At 37.6% G+C, this 23,057-nt stretch overlaps 3 protein-coding genes and 1 pseudogene across 4 annotated transcripts; 2 read left to right on the top strand and 2 right to left on the bottom strand.

Annotated features, from left to right (window-relative positions):
- Positions 1 to 2,161: 2,161 nt before the first annotated feature.
- On the top strand, positions 2,162 to 5,178 carry RECA3 (RECA homolog 3). Of its 2 annotated transcripts, none has more exons than XM_048108188.2 (8): positions 2,162 to 2,423; positions 2,589 to 2,637; positions 2,803 to 2,985; positions 3,242 to 3,329; positions 3,841 to 4,013; positions 4,126 to 4,272; positions 4,350 to 4,484; positions 4,718 to 5,178. In XM_048108188.2, the coding sequence occupies exons 2-8, from the start codon at positions 2,623 to 2,625 to the stop codon at positions 5,006 to 5,008; spliced, it is 1,032 nt and encodes a 343-aa protein (XP_047964145.1). In that variant the 5' UTR covers positions 2,162 to 2,423; positions 2,589 to 2,622; the 3' UTR covers positions 5,009 to 5,178. The 2 variants fall into 2 exon arrangements, with proteins under 2 accessions (XP_047964145.1, XP_047964144.1); XM_048108187.2 differs by having other exon boundaries at positions 2,165 to 2,423; positions 2,765 to 2,985.
- A 284-nt stretch (positions 5,179 to 5,462) lies between these two features.
- IQD12 (IQ-domain 12) lies at positions 5,463 to 7,413 on the bottom strand. Its single transcript, XM_048108185.2, has 5 exons — positions 7,187 to 7,413; positions 6,830 to 7,108; positions 6,518 to 6,751; positions 6,184 to 6,315; positions 5,463 to 6,096 (listed from the first exon to the last, which is right to left on the bottom strand). The coding sequence occupies exons 1-5, from the start codon at positions 7,259 to 7,261 to the stop codon at positions 5,602 to 5,604; spliced, it is 1,215 nt and encodes a 404-aa protein (XP_047964142.1). The 5' UTR covers positions 7,262 to 7,413; the 3' UTR covers positions 5,463 to 5,601.
- Positions 7,414 to 9,739: 2,326 nt separating this feature from the next.
- LOC148923279 (glucan endo-1,3-beta-glucosidase 8-like) lies at positions 9,740 to 11,165 on the top strand (annotated as a pseudogene).
- Positions 11,166 to 19,083: 7,918 nt separating this feature from the next.
- LOC125208151 (glucan endo-1,3-beta-glucosidase 8-like) lies at positions 19,084 to 22,049 on the bottom strand. The gene is made up of 3 exons (XM_048107725.2): positions 21,619 to 22,049; positions 20,618 to 21,295; positions 19,084 to 19,639 (listed from the first exon to the last, which is right to left on the bottom strand). Exons 1-3 carry the CDS (start codon positions 21,930 to 21,932, stop codon positions 19,177 to 19,179), a joined length of 1,455 nt encoding a protein of 484 aa, XP_047963682.1. The 5' UTR covers positions 21,933 to 22,049; the 3' UTR covers positions 19,084 to 19,176.
- Between the last annotated feature and the right edge of the window lie 1,008 nt (positions 22,050 to 23,057).

Here is a 23,057-nt window from a genome sequence, read left to right as displayed (position 1 = left end):
TAAAACCCGAGATTCACTCAATGGCGGCATGACATAACTGTTTTTATAAAATTGTTTTGGCATTTGTTCACTGAGTACATCAAGTACTCAGCCCTACATGTGTTTTTCCTATGTGCAGGTTGAACTGTGACGAGCGCGGTGGGTGTTGAGTATAAAAGTGAAGAATGTCTATCAAATGTTCAGAATACGTTGTGTCTTCATACACAGCAGTATTCTACTCTCGAAATGCTTCCGCTGAATGTTGTTTCTTTTGAGATAATGTATAAGTTGAGATAATATCATTTTGAGTTGTTGATTGTCGAAATGATACTCTGATTTTATTCGAGCTACTTCTATTGAGCTTTGGTCGAGTTTTGTTGTTTCCCCCTTTCTTGCCCGCTTCTTTAATCCTCCCCTAGTTGCGATCAACCGTGTTTTCTATCCTTGAAAATGCGGGCGTGACATAAACCTTGGGCACGTCTAAGTATAGGGTTTACTAGTTAACTGCGTGAAATAATCTTTATATTGCATTCTCAAATGCTCCCTCCGTCCCCCATTAAGAGTAACACTTTGATCGGGCACGAGTTTTAAGAAATGTAAAGAAAAATTGGTTGAAAAAATTAGAAGAATATGAGACTCATTTTTATATTGGTTTTATAATAAAATGTGAGTGAAATGAGTTAGTGGAATGTGAGACCTACTTACCAATTATGGTAAAAATAAAGTGCTACTTTTAATTGAGGACGGACCAAAATAGAAATTAGTAACTCTTATTCGGGGACGGAGGGAGTATTCGGTAATAAGAATGGGGAGACAACCGTCATTCGTTAATATTATTGGGACTTGAGAGAGACCTTTTTCGATCTTACAAATTGGGATATTGAAAAGAGTTCACCTACGAGGCTACAACCCTTTCCAATGGAACTCTAAAATCCAAAATATAGTGTAGATAAAAGATTAGTTCCAATGTTATTCCAAAATCATCATTTTTAGATTTTTGAGCATAATATTCTTATTTTTGAGTTTACACTAAAATAAATTTAAATCATTTTTTCAAATTTTATGATCATCAAAAATACATTATATATGTAGATAAAAAATACCGTATTCTTTTATATTTGAGTTTAGTGTAACTAATTTAAGTAAAATCACTATTTAATAGTATGACATTTATACTAAAATGAATTTGAGTTTGGTATAAACGATGGAATATGCTCAAAAGAAAGATTGTCACATGATATACTCGATATTCAAGTATCATTTTATTTTTATTTTTTTTATTTAAAAAAAAAAAATCTTAGATCGATGCTACTTGAGCTAAGGATTTAAGTTTAACCCATAGAAATAAAACTATCAGAACGAGATAATAGGTGGAGCCAAAAAATAATTGAGACTCCATCCCTCTATTTCTCTCCCTAAAAATTATAAGCATATAATTATTGTTTTTGGAATTTGAATATTCATAAAAATTGAAAATAACTTAATTTATATATTGGTAATAATTATTGTTTCTGCGCTTAGGAATTGCGGTGAATTCGTCACTAATTTTAAAAAATGTAAAGGAAAATGGATGAAAAAGATATTGGAATGTGAGTTATGATTTGATACATTAGTTTTATAATACTCCCTCTGTCCCAAAGAATATGCACTTTGGGTTCTACATGAGTTTTAATGTAAAATGAGTTAGTGGAATGTGAAATATATTTACCATTTATATTAAAGTAAATCAAGGCTCCTAATTGTGGACAAGTTGAAATAGCAAATTGGAACTCCTAATTGCGAACATAGAGAGTATTATAAATATACTGCATAATTATCAATATCATTATTTGTAATAAAAGTGTTATCTTCTCCCTTCGTCAGTACTTAGGAGTCCAATTTTCTCATTTTAGTTCATCCATAAATAAGAGTTCCGATTCATTTTTACTACGAATGACACTAGAGTATCATATTCTACTCACATTTCATTTAAAATTTTTACTAAATAATACAAATAAGACTCATATTCCACTAACTTTTTTCTATTAATTTATTTTTATATATTTTAAGTTTCGTTCGAAAAAGAAAAGAGATTTATAATAATGGATGGAGGTAGTAGTTATTTCAAATCTGAAAAAAATAACTCAAAAATTCCCCGTTCATCATATGAGGGTAACCTAGTCTTAATAATTTAACTTGTAAAAGTCGTTCGTGCATCTAAAATCGATTTAAAAATTCAGCGACTTCTGCTCTCTCGTCCCCTCGCTTAAGTTTTTTCGGAAACATGGCGCCATCTGACTGAAATTTGTTTTGGTTGAAAAAACCCTAATTTTGGGATTTCGGCAAAAATCGGTGAAGAAAATTCAGAGTAGATGGTGTCAATTGCACCCAAGTCAGCGAAAGTACTTAGCTTTAATCCATTGTCCACCAGACGCCTCACATCTCTCCTGTCGTCTAGACTTCAGGTATTTATACATGTATCCCATGATTATGTGCTCATCTTTTGTTTTTTTTTCCTCTGAAAGAATTATCTTTTGCATTTTGATTTTGGACTATGTATCTTTCCTAAACATTATTTAGCTTTGCACGTTGTTGCCTATTTATGATTGTTTATTTGATTGTATGTTCAGACATCTTTTGCTTGGAGAAGAACGCTGTGCTCGGATGCGTTGCCAACAGGTACACAGATGCCCTCTCTCACTCTCCATCTCTCTCTTGTTGATATTTGATTAGCATTGCGATTGTTTTTATTTTTATTTTTATTTTTGTGTGGCATCATGCTTTACATTAATCTGTTTTTTATCAGTTGAAGATTCGGAATTTGCATATGATGATCATATCCAGGATGATTCGAAGGTGTCTGAGAAAGATGCAGCCTTGCGCATGGCTCTGTCGAAGCTCTCGGGGGAATTTGGTAAAGAATCGATGCTTTCATTGCAGCGTTTCTTTGGTGCCAGACGTGCCTCAGTGATATCTACTGGTTCATTGAGGCTGGATCAGGCTCTCGGTGTAGGAGGGCTGCCGAAGGTCTGTTTTTATTTAAATACTAATAGAATTTTCTATTTTCCTCGTGTTATTTTAGAAATGTGTTTTCTGGTGATATTAGCCTTAATTTCCTCTTTTTTTTTGCGTCATTTCAGTAGTCATTGTGTGTCTGTGCATCACAGTGGTGTGTTTTATTCCTAAAATTGGTAAACTATACTGAGTCGGAGTTGCCTTCTTCTCATTGCATTTGCATGTGTGTTAAGTGGATGCTATTGACAGATCTTGTTGCATTTATCAGGGTAGGATGGTCGAGATTTATGGGCAAGAAGCATCAGGGAAGACAACACTTGCACTGCATGTTATTAAGGAGGCTCAAAAGCTTGGAGGTGCTCAGTATCCTATATCCTCAGTTATTGAGTTAAAAGATGTGTAATCTAAGACTGTAGGGAGAGATGCATAGATACCTAACATTGAAATGCTTTCAACAGATGGGCAAGCCTTTCTTGTTGTTTAGTGATCTCTCTTTGCGTGTATTCTGTTTTCAGTCAGGCGGAGAAAGTATTGATAACAGTACTCCATCACATTTAAATTATTTTTATGTGCCCGCCATGTTAACACAGTTGGATTCTCATATCCCATGCATAACTTGCTTCAGATCCTCATTTATGCTCCAATTATGTTTAAGTGAAAAATAAAGAGAAGGAATATATTAAGAAATTATTTTTGAATTCACTTGAGCTTAGACTTTTGATTCTCAAATGTCCCTTTTGTGTTGTGGTATTATAGAGTCTTTCTGATTTCTTGTCAGATCGATAAGCTTCTGATTATAATAGCCCAGTTACCTGCCAAGTGCTTCCATATTATTAATCGTTAGAAACTGATTCATTCCTGTGATAGGTTACTGTGCTTATCTTGATGTGGAGAACGCGATGTGCCCTTCACTTGCAGAATCGATAGGTGTAAATAAAGACAGTCTCCTTATTTCACAGCCAGATTCTGCTGAAAATTTGCTAAGTGTGGTGGATACACTGACTAAGAGTGGATCTGTTTCTGTAATTATTGTTGACAGTGTATGTATTGTCAAGCTTTTCTACTTATAGTTTCTTGTGCTGTGTTCTGTTCTGTTCCATTATTTTCTTAACTATGCTCAGTCATAACAATTAGTAATGTTTATCAATGCAGGTAGCTGCTCTTGTTCCTCAACATGAAGTTGATGGAGTAGAATGTGGTCCCTATAGAGATCTACAAGCGAAAATTATGACACAAGCATTACGGAAAATTCATTATTCTCAGTGCAATTCCGATACTCTTATTATTTTCATCAACCAGGTTAGCATCTAGTTACCGGAAACTTCATTTTCTAACATGTACTGTGCTTTAATGACCAATTTATCTGGTCCTTATAGGTAAGAAAAAAATTGAAATTAGTGGAAGGCTCCATTCATGCAGAGGAAGTGACATGTGGTGGAAATGCCTTGAAATTTTATGCTGCCATGAGGTTGAAAATTAGCAGAAAGGGATTGCTGATGAAAAATGATAAGGTAATATCATTATGACACCAGATTTGCAGCTAGTTTTCTTCTTGATAAATCGATTATATATGACTATGTAAATTTTTCAATATTTGGAATTTTTGAGTTACATGTCAATAAAAAAATTGAGTTAAAAACATATCCGGGGAGGCAGATTTCAAATGCGTTGTTTGTTTGCTCCTCTATAATATTTTCTGATTTCAGAAGACCACGTGTCACTTATCCTATATTTCTGCTGCCAGGCTACTGGACTTGGAATATGTGTGCAAGTCGTGAAAAACAAGCTAGCCCCTTCAAATACAAAAGCTGAATTGAGTATAAACTTTGGGAAAGGAATCTGCCGCGTATCAGAAGCCTTGGATTTAGCTTGTGAGCATGGTGTCATTGTGAAAGATAGAGGCCTATACTTCGTAGGAGGAAAAATCCTGCTAAGCAAAGAGGAAGCTTTGAGATACCTGGCATCAAATGGGGATGCTTTGGATGATATGATCAAAACCTTAAGGTGCCATTTGTTTGACAGAGGATACCATTGATTCGATAAATCTCTTGTGAAATGCAAATAATTCGTTACTGCTTCTGTAAATATACTCTTGACACGACTCCACATTCGGATATTTTTTCTGTTGATTGCCTAATGAGGCAGCTTATATGTCGGGCTTTGTAGCTGAGATGAGATAGTAGAATGCCAGTCGGAAATTGTGTATTGTGTTAGGCTAGCTTTTCTCTTATGTACTTTTTCATCATTTGATTCAATCTTTAAATCCAAACATTCTACACAAATTCCTTGTTTTCAGATGATTCATTGCGCTTCTTTGGCTATGGTGGGAGATGGGTTCTGCTAAAACTGTTATTTTTTTTATGCTCGTGATAAATACTGAGCTTATAATGCAGAAGCCATAATGTCGGAAACTGGTTGGCTGCCATTATTTTTAACAACAATTTGGTTGAGCTCTATTTATCTTGATTGTTCCAAGAAGAAAAAACCCGAGAGAAGAAGAAGGTACAAGCTGTAATGGGAAAAAAACTGCACCAAAATCTTGAGTTTGCAAGCTCGAAGTTAGGAGAAAAATCGTGATGACATGCACAAAATTTACAAGATTGGAGAAAAGCTGAATCATTCTTGCTCTTAGTTGAGAGTTCCAAAATTTGTAGAAATGTGCTGAGAGATGCTGTTCCTCTTATTACTTCTGTTGATCTTTTCGTTCAACGAGCTCCAAGAGAACATCCTGAGGCTGTGTGGAGAGTGGTCTCCCGAATACGTCTCACACAGCCTCAACCTCTGCTTGGGTGTGCTTAGGGACCTCGACCTGGCCTTGGCAGACTCGGTGGCAGCCATGTATGCAGGGAAGACAAGGGAGCTAGGCAACGACCCATCATCCCCTGTTGACCTATGTTTCACGTGGCAGAAAGATCTCCTCGGCTGTGAAAACGGTGAGCTCACCTCCTCCATTCTTTCATCCTTGCATGCACTTCTCAACCTCAGCGGTCCAAGCCTACTTACATCAACTGTTTTGAGCTTCTCCTTTTCAGCATGCTGGCACGCCTCAAGCTCTAGGTATTGATCGAACCTGCTGCTCTTTCTGCTCATCAATTCCTGCAGGCTTTCGTTGTTTCTCCTCTCCTGCAAAAGAAGCAAAGGTTAGTTTAATCCATTCTATATGATGAATAGTATCATATGTAGTTATAGACGCATTGAAATTTAGCATACCCTATGCGAAAACGAGTACTGCTTCATCCTTTCCCTTCTAGCAATGGCCTCTTGCTTCTGTAAATACAATGCCTCCACACTATCCTTTGAGATCAAGCTCAGATCCCACGTCCTCTGCGTGCTGCATCGCAGCTGCACACACAAAAGAACGCTATAAATCAACATTCTATCAGCACTAATTTTCAAAGCCACAGTTTCCTAATCAAATTCATCATATTAGTAGAGCTTTGAGTAGTGAACTTGAATTCATCATATAAGCTTGCCTACTTTGCCTTTTACAGTTGGTTAGCATGAAACCAAAGCATATCATCTTCAAGAGCTAAAAACAGCTTACTCGGATTTCTTCAGACTTGATGCCTTCCTTTCTGCTAAGACTATGCCTACTCTCACTCTGGCTGAGGCATTCAAGCAGAGTTCGCACTCTCTTTTTCTCAGCCCGCGGATTCTTCAAATCCGTGTGCAAAGCCATGGACGACAGCTTTCTAACCACGCTACGTCTCACCAGCTCCCCCCTAATCACTGCTTGAAACTTCACAAGGCCTTTCAAAGCACTCAAAGCCTTCCTAGCCTGCACAAAGGCACCGTTAAAAACTAATTCCAAAAAAACTGATGTTGAATAGCGTGTATTCTTGCACCAGAAACTCACTAGATGGGCCCTATAAGTACTTTGGATTATGATGGCGGCTGCGTGCTGGTTTTTTAGCCGGTGGCTTTGTGGGACGCTAGTGAGGCGGACGACCTCCGCAGCTGCATTGGCTGCAGCCACTGCAGCTTCTGCTGCGGCCGCGGTGGCAATGGCCACGGCTAATGCATGCTTCCTCTGCTCTTCTGTTGCATTACTCAGTGATTTCTCTGGAGCTTCCTCTATTGAAGGCAAGTGTCTGAATTTGAATCTTCTGAATATCCATCTCCATTTCTTGGATTTCTATGAAAATTGTTAGTTAAAAGAGTAACAAAAAAAAAAAAGAATTTGATCAAGTATAGTATAGTATAGATATTTTACCTCTTGAGATTTAGGTTTTGGGTCAGGAATGAAGAACTTCTTTACACAAGTGAACCAACACTTTTTCCTTCCCATATTTGGCTTATTAATATTCTTGAAAATTTAAAGTCTCATACTACCAATCTTTGTGGTGCCATTTTCAAGGAAGATGAGATTTGAAGCATGCAGAGAAAATGAATTTATATAGGCATGCATGTTGATAAAGTATCCAGCAATTTCATTCTTGAATGATGATGGTACAAAATGGGTTTGAAAGCTTTCATGTAGATCAATTTGTTTAGTTATACTTTGAAAAGCATATCATGTGCTGATTGAGAGTGATTGTGAAAGCAACTTTAGAAAAAACAATTGGGGGGAGGGGAGGGGGTGGGTATTATCTTATCTATTGATCTTTCAATTATCAAAAATTTGTGAGTACAATTTGAGGGTGACTTGGGATGGTGTGTTTTAACATCATATGGTACATGTATGTATATTGATGTTTATATGTAGTGGAGTAGTTCTATTTTTTATTATTGAATCTCATTAGTATTTTTGAACAGAAGATCTCATCCCATACACTATCTTTGCCTGAGGCCCCCCTCTCCCTAATTGTCATTTTCACAACTGCCTGCCTGCCTATTGACCACTTCCAAATGTCTGTTTGCAGATTAGCCTTTCAGGTATTGTTTTTATCTTGTAAAGTTTAGCATGATTCATTCCTCAATAATAATAATATCTATCCAAGAATAAATTTTCAATATTTGTGTGCTAACAAATTTTTAACCATTTTTCTCTACATTAGTGGCTTCAAAAAAATTTCAACACCGCCCTACACTCATATTCAATAAAAAAAGAAACCAATATGGAAAATTTGAATACTACTGTCTACTTCCAGTAAAAAAAAATGCCTAAAAGTTTATCTCATTGACATATACTTGTAGTCCTATCAAATAATTATCTTTAGAACTTTAATAGACCAAAACTTTTACAATACCAACACCGAACTACATTGAATAATTCTAAAAACCAAAGACCAAACAATCCAAATCAAAACTCTAACTACTTATGTAAATGGAACTTGATTCGACTATGTTCATACTACGGTCTTTTCCAATTCTAAAGTGCCCAATAAATAATTTTGACAGTCGTAAATTTTTCAGAAAATAAATTTTTTTATCAATTTTTATTCAATAAAATATCGCTCGAACATTGATAAATTTACACTCTGAAATCTAATATTTTATTATTATTATATAATAAAATGACACTCCCATATGTTTTTCTTTCCGTCTATATATCACTTTCTGCCCCTCGCTCCCTGTCGTGGTCCATTCAAACACACATAAATAAATGAAAGAAAACAAAAATATAAACAACTATATCTATGTGTATAATCAATAAAAAGAAAAAAGAGGACTTTTGACTTTTTAGCTGTTGACATGGCCCATCAAGACTAATCAAGTGTGAAAGTTTCGGTTATATTATGATACTAGTATTAGGTAAGATTTTTGAAAAGTATGCTTAATTCTTAATCCATACTAACCTGTCAACTTCGGCTTTACTAAAAAAATTATAATGGTATTTCTTGTTATAATCAATATTTTATTTTAGTTTTTTTTTTAAATAAAATAAAATGAGGCAGTATTACTTTGGTTAAATGAATGATTGGGGCTCATATCTTTATTAAACGAATGATCTATTATATTTTACATATATACGTGTATGATGATTAATCAATGTCTTGGTTCTACTTGTTACTAAATTTTGGACTTTTAACTATTTTTGTAAAAGTCTTCCCTAAATTTCAACAAAAGTCCCACCACTTAAAAGTTTTGACTTGAAAATGGAGACATCTGTTTTTGAAAACACAATAATCTGCACAAAAAATAAAGTTGAAGCGCCATCAATTAGCAAGTGTGAGAGATGAATGCCATCAAGAATAAGAGAAATAAAAAAAAAATAATCAGAATGTGTTAATTATTAGGAGCTAAAAAAGGGCAAGTACAATTAGTGATTCACTAATTAAGGGTTACCTGATGATTAGCCAAAGCAATGATAGCATGAGTCAAGCAAATGATGCAACCCAGTGTCACATATTCACAACTTTTCCTTTATATGCATAATACTAATGCATAAATAACAGGTCCTTAGATTGTCTTAAGATTTGAAACCTCTTTTTCGCATATGTTGAATGATTTCTTTAGTTAGAGAAATATTGTGCAGCCACGTCATATAGTATCACATCTGGAATTCAGCAGCAAACATAAATTTGTGGTTGGAAGCAACAAACTTTTGAGAGAGTGATGTATATTCAATTGGTTATAAGCAAAAAGAAATACTACTAGTTGAGAAAGAAAACATCATGAAACTTAGGTAAGCATGAGGATTTCAGTGTTGAGTAATAATTGCAAACTTGTGGGGTTGGCTTTTATCACTTTTCCTTGCACTTTTGTAAGACAATGAATTCAGATGCTATTACAAATATTGGGTTGAAGAGTCTAAGATATTTAAGGGGCGGTTGTAGCCCATAAATGTTATGTGGGCTTTGGAGTAAATCCATGAAATGATGAAATGGTGATGATTTATGTGAAGACATTTGCTATCTTCTCGTCAATGGACAATCACGGTAACGATATATACCAATAATATGGCGTATACCGAATTTTCATGCCATACGCCCATACCCAATATACTAATATAACGATAAAAAACAAGAACAATATTTTTGTAATGCGTCTTAAAATTCGATAATGGATGTGGGTATGATATATTGAAATATTTGAGATTACTAGTGAGTACATAGGATCTTTAAAGAACATGTTAGGAGTTGCAGACTAGTATAGTAGTTAAACAGAGATATTAGTTATAGTGTGTAATCCACGATTCAAATCCATCGATATGAAAAATGGCCCATATAAAGTATATAGCATTTTATTTCATATAAAAATACTTTGTTGCATATTATTTCTCTATCATTTCACATAAGGCGTTCACATAAAGTGATCACTATCCTCTTTCAATGTAAAATACTCCATCAATTAAAAGTCAAAATATTTCATCACATTATTTTTGACATTAATTACCTCCTTGAAAATGCTTTATTTTTTAACCCCATCTCCGACCTCGAGCGCTGCGGCCTCGACTCTAGCTTTGCCTTCCCGGACAACAAATCAAATCTTGTCATCAACAACATCAATGGCGCTGTCTACACCTACGGATTCCAATGGCAGTACGAGTGTACGACCACTTCGTATGGGCGCTCGAGAAGCTCAACTTCTCTGAAATCAAGGTCACTGTCATGACCGTCGGCTTGCCCAGCGACGGCTACCCCGGAGCCGCCTCTGTCAATGCTCAGCGCTACTTTAAGTACCTGCTGCCGATGGTCTCATCCAACCAGGGCACGCCCAAGCGCCCCTTGATATGTTTATCAACTCCTTTGCTGATGAGCCCAAGATGAGGACTAACATCTAGCCTTTCAGTCGCCATTGGGGGATTTACAAGTCACAATTATACACGTACTAGTATTACCCTTTAGTAGTATTATTTGATTTTCTTAATTTTTGGTACGTATATAGATCCAATGGGCAGCCCAAGTTCAAGATCGACCTGTCGGGCCGAGGCCGAGATATTTACCCCACCACCATGAAGGGGATCATGCGTATGCCACAACGCTGGTGCATATTCAATGGCCACTCCAAAGATACGGATAAGGTGTGGCGCCAGATAGAACGCGCCTGCGGAAAAGGCGACTGCACCATCCTAGCTCCGGCGGCATCATGCAGCAACCTGTATAAGCTTCCAAAAGAATGTCCTATGCCTTCACGTTTATTTCCAGACTTATTTTCAGGATGAGAAAGCCTGTGATTTCGAGGGGCTTTCCTACATCACCGACCAAGATCCGTCAACGGAGGACTGCTTGTTCCCAGTTGAGGTGGCCAGAGGTAATCAACATAGAATTCTCGACGTTGCTCGCCCTACAGAGGCTCATTCATTTTAGAGCTCTCGTCTTGCACTTTGATTTACTTTTCTTGTCTAATTCTTATTACAGAATTCAACTGTAAGTATTTATTTTGGCTAGATTCCTTTGATTTATTTTTCTTTTCTAATTCTTATTACAGAATTAAACTGTAATATTTTTTCGCTAGATTCCTTTGATTTACTTTTTTTGTCTACTCCCTCCGTCCGCCATTAGGAGTCCCGGTCATTTTTGCGCACTCATTTTATAAAAATAATAATAAATAGTTAAAGTGAAAAAATGGTAAATTAAGAAAAAATAATGTAGAGAAGAGTCTTATTCACATTATTCTTATCTACATTATTCTCACTCTTATCTATCACAATAATAATTCCTTATCTATTATGTTCCTTAATTATTTGTGGGCCCAACACCACTTCATAACATATCTAATATTTAAGAGATAACATATGCAACTACATTTCTACAGTCAAAAAAATGCAATTAATAAATAAAATATTTCATTAATAAAACTTCAATAGTACATTATTTTAGACTAAAATGCTACTCCGTTATTTTCTAAAATAATGACACGTGACATTAATCTAACCGTTAGATCACAAGATCCAATGGACTACAAGTGTCTTTTTTTCTGAACAATATTTACCATGTGAATATGAATATTTATCAACGCAAATCACAACCCTTGGATCCTTGGATTGGATGGTTGTGATAAGCTACATTATTAGACTAAGATGTCACATTATTAGCCAAACTACATATTAGACTAATAATCTACATTATTAGACTAAAATGCTACATTATTTTACTGAAATAGTACATTATCACCTAAGTTACATTATTAGACTAATAATCTAACATGATCATAGGTGTATATCTTAGATTAGCAACTCTAAAAAGCTCAATTAGACTCGCAAGTTGTCCTCACTCTCAATTAAAAGTATCATTTTAGGGGAACTAATTATAGCGTTAAGTAAGTCCATCTAACATGCAATCCTCTCTCGATTACTTTGCAAGCCAAAAAATCATCGTCGAATGCGTCACTAAAAAATGTAGCATCATTCCACTTAAAATAAAGCAACCACGAACAAAACGCATATCAAATAAATAGGAATTGTTGATGCATTTTTTATTAGCACTAAATACCTGCAAGTATACAGAGTAGATCTAGTATAGCTAAAGGTCAGTACCTAAACCCTTGAAAAGTCCTCACTCTCAATTAACAGTGTCGTTTTAAAGGAAGCTAATTGTAGTGTCTATTAAGTGGATCTAACTCGCCAACCTCCTCTTACGATTATGTAACAAGTTATATTAAATCTTCATCGAATGTGTTACTCAAACATGAAGTATTACGGAACAACTTAGGGAAGAAACAAAGTAAAAACAAAATGGATTTTAAATAGAAAAAAAGAATAAAAATAAAACGGATATTAAATAGAAAAAAGGAATTGTATAACCAAAGTCGTTATTAACACATCCCTAGAATCCTATGAGTTTAGTTACACATGATTGAATAAGCTAAACACTTAGAATGAAGGGAAAACAAAGTGAACATAAGAACTAAAGCAATAAAACCCAAAGGTAGAATTCTAGTCTTGATCTTCTCTTGATTCCGTCTTCAACCTCTTGCATAATGAAGAACTCTATCAATTTTATGCTCTAGAATTATGAGGCAAAAAGAAGATCTAAATAGAGAGGTTTGAGAGGGTATTTATAAGGGAGATTTCGAATCCTATCATAACAAGGTAAGAATGGCTAAATTTGGTAAATTTTGGGGAGAAAGTAGGTCAAATCTGTACGCCGCGTTTTCGCAGCGGGCCGCTGCACCTTGGCCACGGTCGCTGCACTGTGTTGCAGCGGTCGCTGGAGTTTTTCCCGTAGCTTCAGAAGCTCTGATAGCGGTCGCTGCGCACTCTCCAGTGGTCACTAAACGTCTTCTTGATTTCAGCACAACTTTCTCCGGAGCGGGCCGCTACTGATGCGGAGGTCGCTAGGCTCCAGCGGTCGCTGCGCATGTTGCAGCGGACCCTGGACTTCAGAAACGCTCTAGATTTCCAACTTCGACTTTTTCCTGTCCTTTTAGGCTCAAATATGCACATATCTCACAAAACACGTCAAAATACCAAAATATAGAAAATATGCAAAATATGGATATGAATTATGACTTTGACATTAAAAACAGACCAAATAAAGTCCTAAAAACAGTGTAAAATCCGAGCGTATCAACTGTATAAACCAAAGTCGTTACTAACACATCCCTAAACTCTATAGATTTAGCAACTCATAGACAAATATACTTGTTAGTATGTCTTGAATCTGCATTGTTTGCCGCTAGCCCGACCCAATGCTATGCTATGTTTCTGCTTTGGGTCCTAATTGTTATAATGGGCCTAACATGTCGTCTGTGTCCCTATTTATTAGAAGTAGAGCACATAACTCTGTAATCCGAAAAACAATCTGAATACAATCTGTTTTTCTTTCCTGCTCGTGGACGTAGCCAACACAACGTTGGTGAACTACATAAGTCTTTGTCTCTTTACGTTTCAGTTTGTCTCGATTACATATTGTGTCACAACAATATTAAACCCACAATTTGTAGGGAAAACATAGAAAAAATAAAAACTATGAAGATAAAATCCAAAAGATAAATCTCGTAGTCTTGAGAAAGAAGGGCTAAAAGAAGTCGTGGATCTGGTAAACGATCCAGAAGAGGAGGACCCGCCCGTGGACCAGAGAGAGGCTAGGCGATGGGCCCGATGGAGTTTGCTGGACGAGGTAGATGACCTCGAACCGCTCAGAGGACTGGAGTTCCTTGCCCAGGGGGCAGAAGACGAGCAGGAGATTGAGGCTCCTGAGTCTGAGGAGGAGATGGATGAAGCGGAAGAACGCCGCTTAGCCGCGGAATGAAAGCGCAAAGGGAAGCATGCGGCTACTCCCCAGCCCAAGAGGTCAAAGAGAACTGTCTCCGTCACTTCCAAGGCACCACTCCTCACTCCAACCAAGGTTCCTCACGCTAAGGAGCCAGTCGGTCCTGGCCCGGACAGCGAGTCAGAATACGAGGAAGAAGAAGAACAGGAGGAGGAGCTCAACTACGAGTGAACAGAGGTCTGGGTGACCAAAAAGTTGCTGGAGGATATGGGCAAGTTCGATGATCCGAAGAGGGCAGCGACTTACAAGGAGCGAGGCGTGATCGGGAAACTGGTCAGGTCTGGAAAACGCTATGATCCGGAGGCACTCAGGGAGATCGGGTTGGAGCAAGAGTTCCTGGCATACATCGGGGACATCGGTTTTGAATGGCTGCTAAAGCACAGTACAACTGAGGTGCCAGTTGCCCTGGCCAAGGAATTCTTCTCCACCTTTCGTCTCAAACCCACGACTGACCTAGACGCCGACTCCATCACCTCCAGACTATTCAATCAGGAATATGATATGAGCATAAGGGAGTGGCCCCTTAGGTTGGGTCTGTTCACCCATGTGGAAGACGAGAATGGCATATGGAATGAACGGATGGTCGGAGCCCCCAAGCATACCCCTGGATTCAAACCGCAGACAGCATGGGAATTTATCACACATAAGAGGGTGGGGACCTTCAAGACTAGCCAATCCAAGGGCTTCCACATCACCAACTACATCCTCCGATTTACTCAAGTGTTTATAGGATACAATCTGATGGGCACGGCCAACTCCGCCCTCACCACTGCAGAGCTCTACTTCGCCTGATGGATGGCCAAAAGGATCAAAGTCCACTTGGGCTACTGGCTGGAACAAGCTTGCCACCAGATGACTGCCAACCCCTCCCGACACATGTACACCTACCATCTACTAGGTGCTTACCTTCAACGCAATATCGTAATGAAGATAGGAAAGTCAGCACCAAAGTAATGATGTGTGAGCCCTCCGAACTGTTCAGCATGGATTACTTTTTCAACAAGGGGCTCCTGTACATGGAGGGTACGGAGGTGTGTTTCTACGATGTAGGGACGACGGTGGACAAGGTGAAGAAGGAGATGGATGGGATAGAGGCCGTGGTGAGCGAAAACTATGAGGAACTAAGGAAGGAGATGACAGCGGTGCGAGAAGAATTCGGCGGGGTCCGAATGGAGATACAAGCCATGAAGGGGAGCATTGATGTTCTGGCCGAGAGATCATCAGCTCAAAATGATAGGATGGCTGATGCGGCCAGGTTGATGAAGAAAATGGTAGAGTGGTTAGAGGAGAAATTCTCCCAGACCCAGCAAAGACTGCCTCCTGGACCCGGTAGTGCGGCCAGGCAGCCCGGTCAAGGCAGTTCATCTCTCCAGCGACCCCCATCCACGTCCAAGCCTGTGGTAGCCCAGTCCGTGTCAAGGTCCCTAGCGCCCGTGTTAGTGAAGAATCCCATGTCAAAGCAACCAGTGATAGAGGAAGAGTAACCGGAGTCGCCGGTTAGAAAGAAAGTCAAGACGAACCGCCCCAGTGTACCACCCAGGTCTGGCTCCCGAGGGGGCCAGACCCAGAATTGATACCCCCCAGATAACCAAGTAAATTTTACATTTCAGTTTTTATTTTTCTATTTTCTTTTGTTTTTGTGCATGTTTATGTTTGTGAGTCTGTGATTTTTCTTTATGTTGAGCATGTTTATTTTCGTTTATATGTGTTATTTCCCACTTAGCTCAATTCTTGGTCTAAGTGTGAGCAGTTTTTATTTATTTAGCATGTTTGTTTTCTATTCAGTAATTGTGTCTTCTCCCACTTAGCCCGTTGCCCGGTCTAAGTGTGAGAAGTTTCTTTTGTATGTTTTTGTATGTGTTTAAGTGCTTCGTGAATTTTTTTTTATTTTCTGTGTTTTATTTTGTTTTGTTGTATGCACCAACTTCCCTATTCCCCCCTTCACTAGGATAGCTTGGAGACAAGTTGGAGTGAAGTGGGAGGGGGGAGGGAGTTAGTGCAATCTGTGCTCAGCATGCGTAAGAGTCATTAGGTCTAGGAGTTATTTTTTTTTTGGGTTTTATGTGTTTTTAGCATGAGCTGGGGAAAATAATAAGGCAAGATTCCCTTAGTGAGAGTAATTGAAGATATGATGCACTACAACTTTGAGGCATCTTTCCTTAATAAGCTGAAATCGGTTTGGAGGAAGTGAGATCGATAGAAAATGCCTTAGCTGACCTAGTTGTGAAGCCTCATTATATAAGTGAGTTATAAGCCTAAATACTGTGTGCTAACATGTAAAAAAAGGTGCTACCATCTGATGCTTAGGGAGAGAATATAGAAAGGAGGAAATAGTGGTGAAAAGTAAAACCCCACGAATATAGGGTACTGAAGGTATAAGTTGGACGAAGTCCAGGTAAAAGGAGGTATAAGCTGGAGGAAGTCCAAGGGGGAAAAAATAAAATCTTGGAGGTATAAGCTGGACGAAGTCCAGGAAAATGAGGAGGTATAAGTTGGTCGAAGTCCAGGAAAATAAAAAAATTAAGGAAAGTAGGAGGCTTAGAAAGGAGAAATTCTCATAACCCGAGGCATCAGTGGTAGAGCAAAATTTAAGATTGATTGATCCTAACATCCTGGTGAGGAATGAGTGATCGAGTGAATCAAACAATTGGTGAAGCTATAGGCTCTCTTGACGAACTGACAAACTGACTAGGTGGAAGAAGGGAAGGGGAGGAATTGGAGAGTGTAGACAATCGGATTGACCTTAAGCTTGTGGGGACGGCTGCTTAAGAGTTTGAGCTAGTTCATGCATATGTGTTTATTTTTCTTTAAGTATGTGTTTTCTTTTTGTCGAGTCAGTAATGTGTCTAGGTCTAGGAGTTTATGTGTCATTAAGGTTGGTCATAAGATAACCATGCATTGAAATTCGCCTTACTTCTTTTTCTTGTCTTTATACTTGTGGAAAAGTATTGTTTAAGTGTGAGCAGTTTGATAAGGATAATTTCATGCATTGGTTATGAGGTTTAATTCAAACAATTTCTTGGGTCTAACACGTGTTTTAAGCCAGATGTGTAGAAGAAATCGCCAAATCCAGGAAGGAAGGAAGAAAATCATCTGGTGAAGGAGTTTGACGAGAAAGTGAACAAAAAAAAGAAAAAAATTGCCAGACAAAGGAGATTGCTAGATTGGAGGGCAAAGGAGGGAATTCAAGCGAAGATTCTAGAAGATCACCTCCACATCTATAAATAGAGAGAACGCAACACACATTAAAATGATATCTCTCACATTCAGCTCTTAGCTCACTTTCACACACTTCTACACACACTTGGGGGTTATCGGAAATTTATGGGGTTTGGGGATTGATTTTGAGTTGCTATTGTGTACCGCCGTCTCCACGTGAGGCGAAGAAACAATTTACTGCTTTCGTTTTACTTTTCCGTTCGGATTTCTCCTGAGTCTTCGCTGTTCGAAGCTCGGCGTTTATTTTATTGTTGAATCCTTGTTGAATTCTGAATCGTTTAGCTATGGAATTTCATGTTTTGTTTTCGTTTTATATTTGTGTTGATTGTTGCTTTGCCTTGGATGCTTTTCGCACTTGATCTATTTTGGTAGAATTGAATTGCGCTGGGTTTGTAGTTGATCGGAGAAATTTGGTTAGATCGGAGATGGAATTTGTTGTGGTTTGTTGTGGATTGCTTGGATCCGGAGCGGATGAAGCATCCGATGTGTAGATTTGTTGAATTCTGCATGGTTGTTTGTTTCTATTTACTGTTTTTGGTTTACTTCGTCTAGCTATCGTAGATCTTAGTAATTTTCTGGTGAATCGTATTTTCCGACATTCGAGTCGTCGTGTTCTGTTTAAATCTGGGTTGTTGCTCTATTTCATTCATGTTTATGCTTGAATCGGTTGAAGATATGAAGATGGATGTTAGTTAAATTCATAGTTAGTTATTTGCAGCTTTTCATTCGTACTCTTGTTGTTTTTGGAAATGGTCCCCACCGCATGTTTGTTTTCTGTTTAGCTAGATTAAGTAATCTGTTTTCTAGGTCGAGGAATCATTGTGACTATCTTGTTGAGTTGTGCGAAGTTATGGGTATGATGCATGTATGCGAGTTTTTCGTTTTCTAGATCTAGCTTGCAGTTAATTTTATTCTCAGTCTAGTAGTAAATTTCTCAGCCCAAAAACTGCGTGGCATCAGCTAAACCCTTTTCCAAAATCTCTTAAATGCCTTCCTTACGCTTCCATCTCTGTGGGATTCGATCCCTACTTCCTTATACTAGTTTTTAGTATCTTGGGTTGAGGGTTTTGAAACAGAAAAAGATTGTGTTCCAACGACCGAGGATTCTCTGAGTTCCTAAACCCTGTGATCTAGCGGATTCTCTGGAACTGAGAAGCTTGACCAATATTTAAATTACACACACCGATAAAACTGAACTTTCAGTGTCTCATAAAAAATGAAATGTTTTCTAAAATGAAAATAACATTATCTCTACTTTTTTTCTTTTACTTTATTTTTTCTCCACCTATCTTACGAAACAACACTGTATAAAATCTCATACTGAATTTTTTTTTTTTTTCTAAATTTAGTGAACAGAAAATCAGTCAACCAACACTTGTCTTAGCAAGCTAGTCAGACTTGGAAATCAAGTATGCTAGTAGATGTCACATTAATCAACATCAATTAAAATCATTACTCTTTTGTTTCCTCATTCTGTCCTCTATGATTGGATGTGAAGAGAATTTTTTCCATTATTTTTTGGGAATGATGAAAAACAAAATTTATGAGCCATTGTGCTTTTAGATGTTTATGATTTTTGTATATCCAATTATATTTACATGAAAATGGCATTTTCTTATTAAAAACAATGTTGTTTTAATGATTGTTGAAATGTGGCATTTTTAACGGCATGCTAATATTCCCTTGTCTATTATTAGGTATCCTTATTTGATTCGGCATTTGTTCCTTATTTGATACGGCATATATTTTAATAAATGTAAAAGAAAATGAGTGTAAAAAAATTAATAGAATATAGGGGCAAGTAATAACCTTAGTATCCAGCCAAAAATATATTATAGTTTAATTCTATGATGAGAATCATTAAAGAAAAGTAAATTAATGTGAATCAAAGGAAGATGTAGAGCACAATCACCAAAACGACACCTCTAATATTAAGGGGCCTATGTAGGGCAAGCGCCGCCGAAAATTCAATGAGTTGATTACCTCTAACCACCTCGACTGGGAACAAGCAATCCTCCGTTGAGGGATCTTGGTCGGTGATGTAGGAAAGCTCCTCGAAATCACATGCTTTCTCATTCTGAAAATGAGTCTGAAAATATACATTGAAGGCATAGGACGCAGTCTTTCCGAAACCAAGATTGCTGCATGATGCCCCTGGAGCTAAGGTGGTGCAGTCACCTTTGCTACAGGCGAGTTCCACTTGGTGTCGCACTTTATACGTATCTGTGGAGTTCCCACTGAAGACGCACCAGCGTTGTGGCATGCGCATGATCCCCTTCATGGTGGTGGGGTAAATATCTTGGCCTTGGCCAGATAGGTCGACCTTGAACTTAGGTTGCCCATTTGATCTATGTACCGAAAAGAAAATCAAATACTTCCTCCGTTCCATAATAGAAAATCAAACACTTTCTTTAGTTTGTCCTATGAATGATGTAACATTTTCTTTTTTGTAATTTTTTTCTCTCACATTAATATAAATATACTATTTCCTCTCTCCACGCAACACACAGAACAACATCTCCTACAATCTTGTGTCATTACCCAAGTGTATCATCTATTATGGGCCAAATGGTGTAAAAATGCCCCATCCGTACATGATTAAATGTCTCATATCTGAATGGCATGAGTTTTAAGAAATTGTTTGACTTTATACAGTTAAGAGGTTTGAAAAAGTTAGTGGAATGTGAGACCTACTTTTATATACTCATCGTCCTATAAAAATAAGTGTACTTTCCATTTTCGTTTATCCCTTAAAAAATATGGATATTTCCATTTACGGAAAGTTATCCCAATTTATTGTCCATATATATCAAGTTATTTACAACTTATACCACTATCAAAACACTATAATAATGTGGGTCCTAATATCCACTAATACTACTTTAACTACTCTTCCCCTCTCTCTCTTACTTAACCAATTTTGTCTTAATTCCTGTCCCTTATCATATGTCCATATATTTATGGGACGGAGGAAGTGTTAGCTTTATAATCAAATGTGAGTGATATGAGTTAGTGGAATGTTAGTCCACATACCAAATATAGAAAAGTGAAATGAGACATTTATTGGCTGACGGAGGGAATAGTACTCCATAGGACTATTCGGTTTGCAAGATTATAACTCATGATTAAATATGTATTATGCTTGGTTCATGAGATTGAATGTCATAACTTAATCTTGGATAGATAGTTATATGATAATTAGTCATAATCCTGGACGAATTATCATATTACATTTAGTCACGCAAATTAAACACCCATATATACTCCATTAATCAAGTAGAATTAGAATTGATTTGAGTGAAAAGAGAAAATAAAAAAAATGTGACCTGTAAATCCCCCAATGACGATAGGAAGGAGAGAGCAGCATGTCAATCTTCATTTTGGGCTCATCAGCTAACGAGTTGATAAACACATCAATGGGTGCCCCCGGGCGCTTGGGAGAGCCCTTGTTGGATGTGACCATCGGCAATAGAAACTTATAATAGCGCCCAGCGTTGTCAGCGCTCGCTCCAGGGAAGCCATCGGTGGGCCAGCCCACCGCCGTGACAACGACCTTGATGTCAGAGAAGTTGAGCTTCTCGAGCGCCCATACGAAGCAGTCATACTGCCAAAGGAAACCATTGGTGTAGACGGCCCCGTTTATGTCTTTGATGACAAGTTTCGATTTGTTGTCCGGGAAGGCAAAGCTAGGGTCAAGGCTGCAACGCTCGAGGTCTCCGATGGGTCTTAAGTCTACAAAGAAGGGGGCATTGTTGTCGCGCAGGAAGCGCAAGTACTCGGACATCCTATCCTTGATGCTATCGCGGAAGGCAGCCTCAGAGGGCTTGGTGATGTTGGGAATGAGTTCTTCAGAGTTATGCATGATGTTGGCGTTGGTCTGGTTGAGGCCGATCTCGTTTAGCGCGTCTTGCATGTAGTTGAGGCCTCTCCAGTTGATGTCATAGTCAAGGACATACATGCCTCCCCAATTGAAGGGGTACGATCCTACCCCTACGATGAGTGACCTGTATGCGCTCAAATCACTTAATAATTCATATTCTTATTTGAATTACTAACAATTAGGTTAGGTGTATAGTCTCATTTCTGAGTTTTGAAGTTTCATTTACTTTATTTCATTTTAGGTACGTGGATTCACCATTCAACTAAATCATTACGCTCACATTTTATTATAAATCAATATATAAAAGTAGACTCTATCTTTCACTAATTCATTTTTTTCATTTTCATTCACAAAGTTAATTTTTTTTAAAATTTTGTGTTGAGTCAAAACAGACTATAAATGGCGGATGGAGGAAGTAGCTGATAGTACATAATCATGATTAATTACCGTATGTTGTTGACTTTGAACAGATCGTATTTGCTTTGGATCCAAGCTCTTGCGGCTGACATGTTGTGAGGTTGTTGACCGTTGGACAAGGAAATGGTTAGATTGATCTCGCTGCCCTGGAAGGCTTTCAAGATGTCTGACTGAGCGGTCGGGATTCTCACGTTTCTTATCCCGTTCTGAAGCATCAAATCCACCACCTGCGAAGGGAGCAGCCGCTGGGCGCTCATCCTTCCCCAATTCATGCCGATGAAACCCTCGGTGCAACAAAACAGGGCAACCACCACCACTAAGCCCATCGTGGCGGTGGGACCCATTCTTCTGATTTGATGCTCCTGCACCTCTCGCTCTTTCTCTATCAAATTATACGCAAATCCACACACAAACCCATTCTAAATGCATCAAAGAGACAAAAACGCACGCCACACATTTTTTTGCTATTTATGGCTTATCATCTTCCACTACTGCATCTCTGACCATTTACAATTTTATATACTCCTTCGATTATATACTCACACCAAATATATTATTTCTAAAGTTAAATTAATTTGGTATGCAATTTTTTAAAAATTTCACAATCATTTCCTAACAATTTCTTTAAGACTGAACTACATAAATAGTACTAAATGGTCCTTCACTTTTGCACACAAATGGTATCTGAGTTTTGTTTTATAGTATCATTTTTGGTACCTCGACAAAATCAATCCTAAGTACCCAACATGTGATTTTTGGGTCACGGAGCGCATTTTTGAAAATTTAAATTAAATGATACCAAACATGTAAAAGTAATTTGTACCATGAGAAACTAAAAGTAATATGAAGTAATTAATATGTAAATATTTTTACATATGAATGACTGCAATCAATGTAAAAGTAATTTGTACAACTGCTCCATTAAACTTGCTATAATTAATCAATGGTCCTTCTTCCATTGTTGAAGAAAACGAAAACCACGACTGCTCCAATAAAATGGAATTTGTACCATGAGAAAAAACCAATGAAATTTTCGACAGGAAGTGTAGAACAGCGGCTGTGTTCAATTGAGAATAAACGATGAAAGGGAAGAAATTTTTTGGAATCGTTAAAAAAACCGCTGCAATCTTTTGATGGAGAAAATCAAGCAACTTACCATAACCAACTCAAATGTGTATACCAAAAAAGCCATTTTTGAATTTTTTTAATCAATAAAATTGAATTAATCAGGCTCTATTTTCGGCCATCAGATCTTGAAAATAGAGGTCGAGATTGAGAAGGACAATAGAACAAAAGATGGAAAAAGGATATGAATATATGCACATTCTATACAATTGAAGTTTTACTAAAAATTTAACAGGAGATAAATCGGTCAAATTTGATCAAAGTTTAAATGGCTATTAATCCTAAATTTGGTTGAAATATTTCAAATTAAATCATAAAACAATAGCGAACAATCTATTGCAAGC

This window comes from Salvia hispanica, chromosome 6 (genome assembly GCF_029641045.1).
Source record: "Salvia hispanica isolate PSC_SH4W2 chromosome 6, Shi_PSC_v1, whole genome shotgun sequence".
NCBI classification, from domain to species: Eukaryota; Viridiplantae; Streptophyta; class Magnoliopsida; order Lamiales; family Lamiaceae; genus Salvia; species Salvia hispanica.
Note: the sequence above shows the minus strand (reverse complement) of the source record. Positions and strands in the feature narration are given on the sequence as shown.

Coding starts and splice junctions, on each gene's coding strand:
- IQD12 (XM_048108185.2), bottom strand. CDS start 7,261: ATGGGAAGGAAAAAGTGTTGGTTCACTTGTGTAAAGAAGTTCTTCATT. Junction 6,752..6,829: donor GTACTTATAGGGCCCATCTA/GTGAGTTTCTGG, acceptor GCCTTTGTGCAG/GCTAGGAAGGCTTTGAGTGC. Junction 6,316..6,517: donor TCAAGTCTGAAGAAATCCGA/GTAAGCTGTTTT, acceptor TTGTGTGTGCAG/CTGCGATGCAGCACGCAGAG.
- LOC125208151 (XM_048107725.2), bottom strand. CDS start 21,932: ATGGGTCCCACCGCCACGATGGGCTTAGTGGTGGTGGTTGCCCTGTTT. Junction 21,296..21,618: donor TTCAAAGTCAACAACATACG/GTAATTAATCAT, acceptor GAGCGCATACAG/GTCACTCATCGTAGGGGTAG. Junction 19,640..20,617: donor CGTCATTGGGGGATTTACAG/GTCACATTTTTT, acceptor TTCGGTACATAG/ATCAAATGGGCAACCTAAGT.
- RECA3 (XM_048108187.2), top strand. CDS start 2,331: ATGGTGTCAATTGCACCCAAGTCAGCGAAAGTACTTAGCTTTAATCCA. Junction 2,638..2,764: donor CTCGGATGCGTTGCCAACAG/GTACACAGATGC, acceptor GTTTTTTATCAG/TTGAAGATTCGGAATTTGCA. Junction 2,986..3,241: donor GTGTAGGAGGGCTGCCGAAG/GTCTGTTTTTAT, acceptor TGCATTTATCAG/GGTAGGATGGTCGAGATTTA.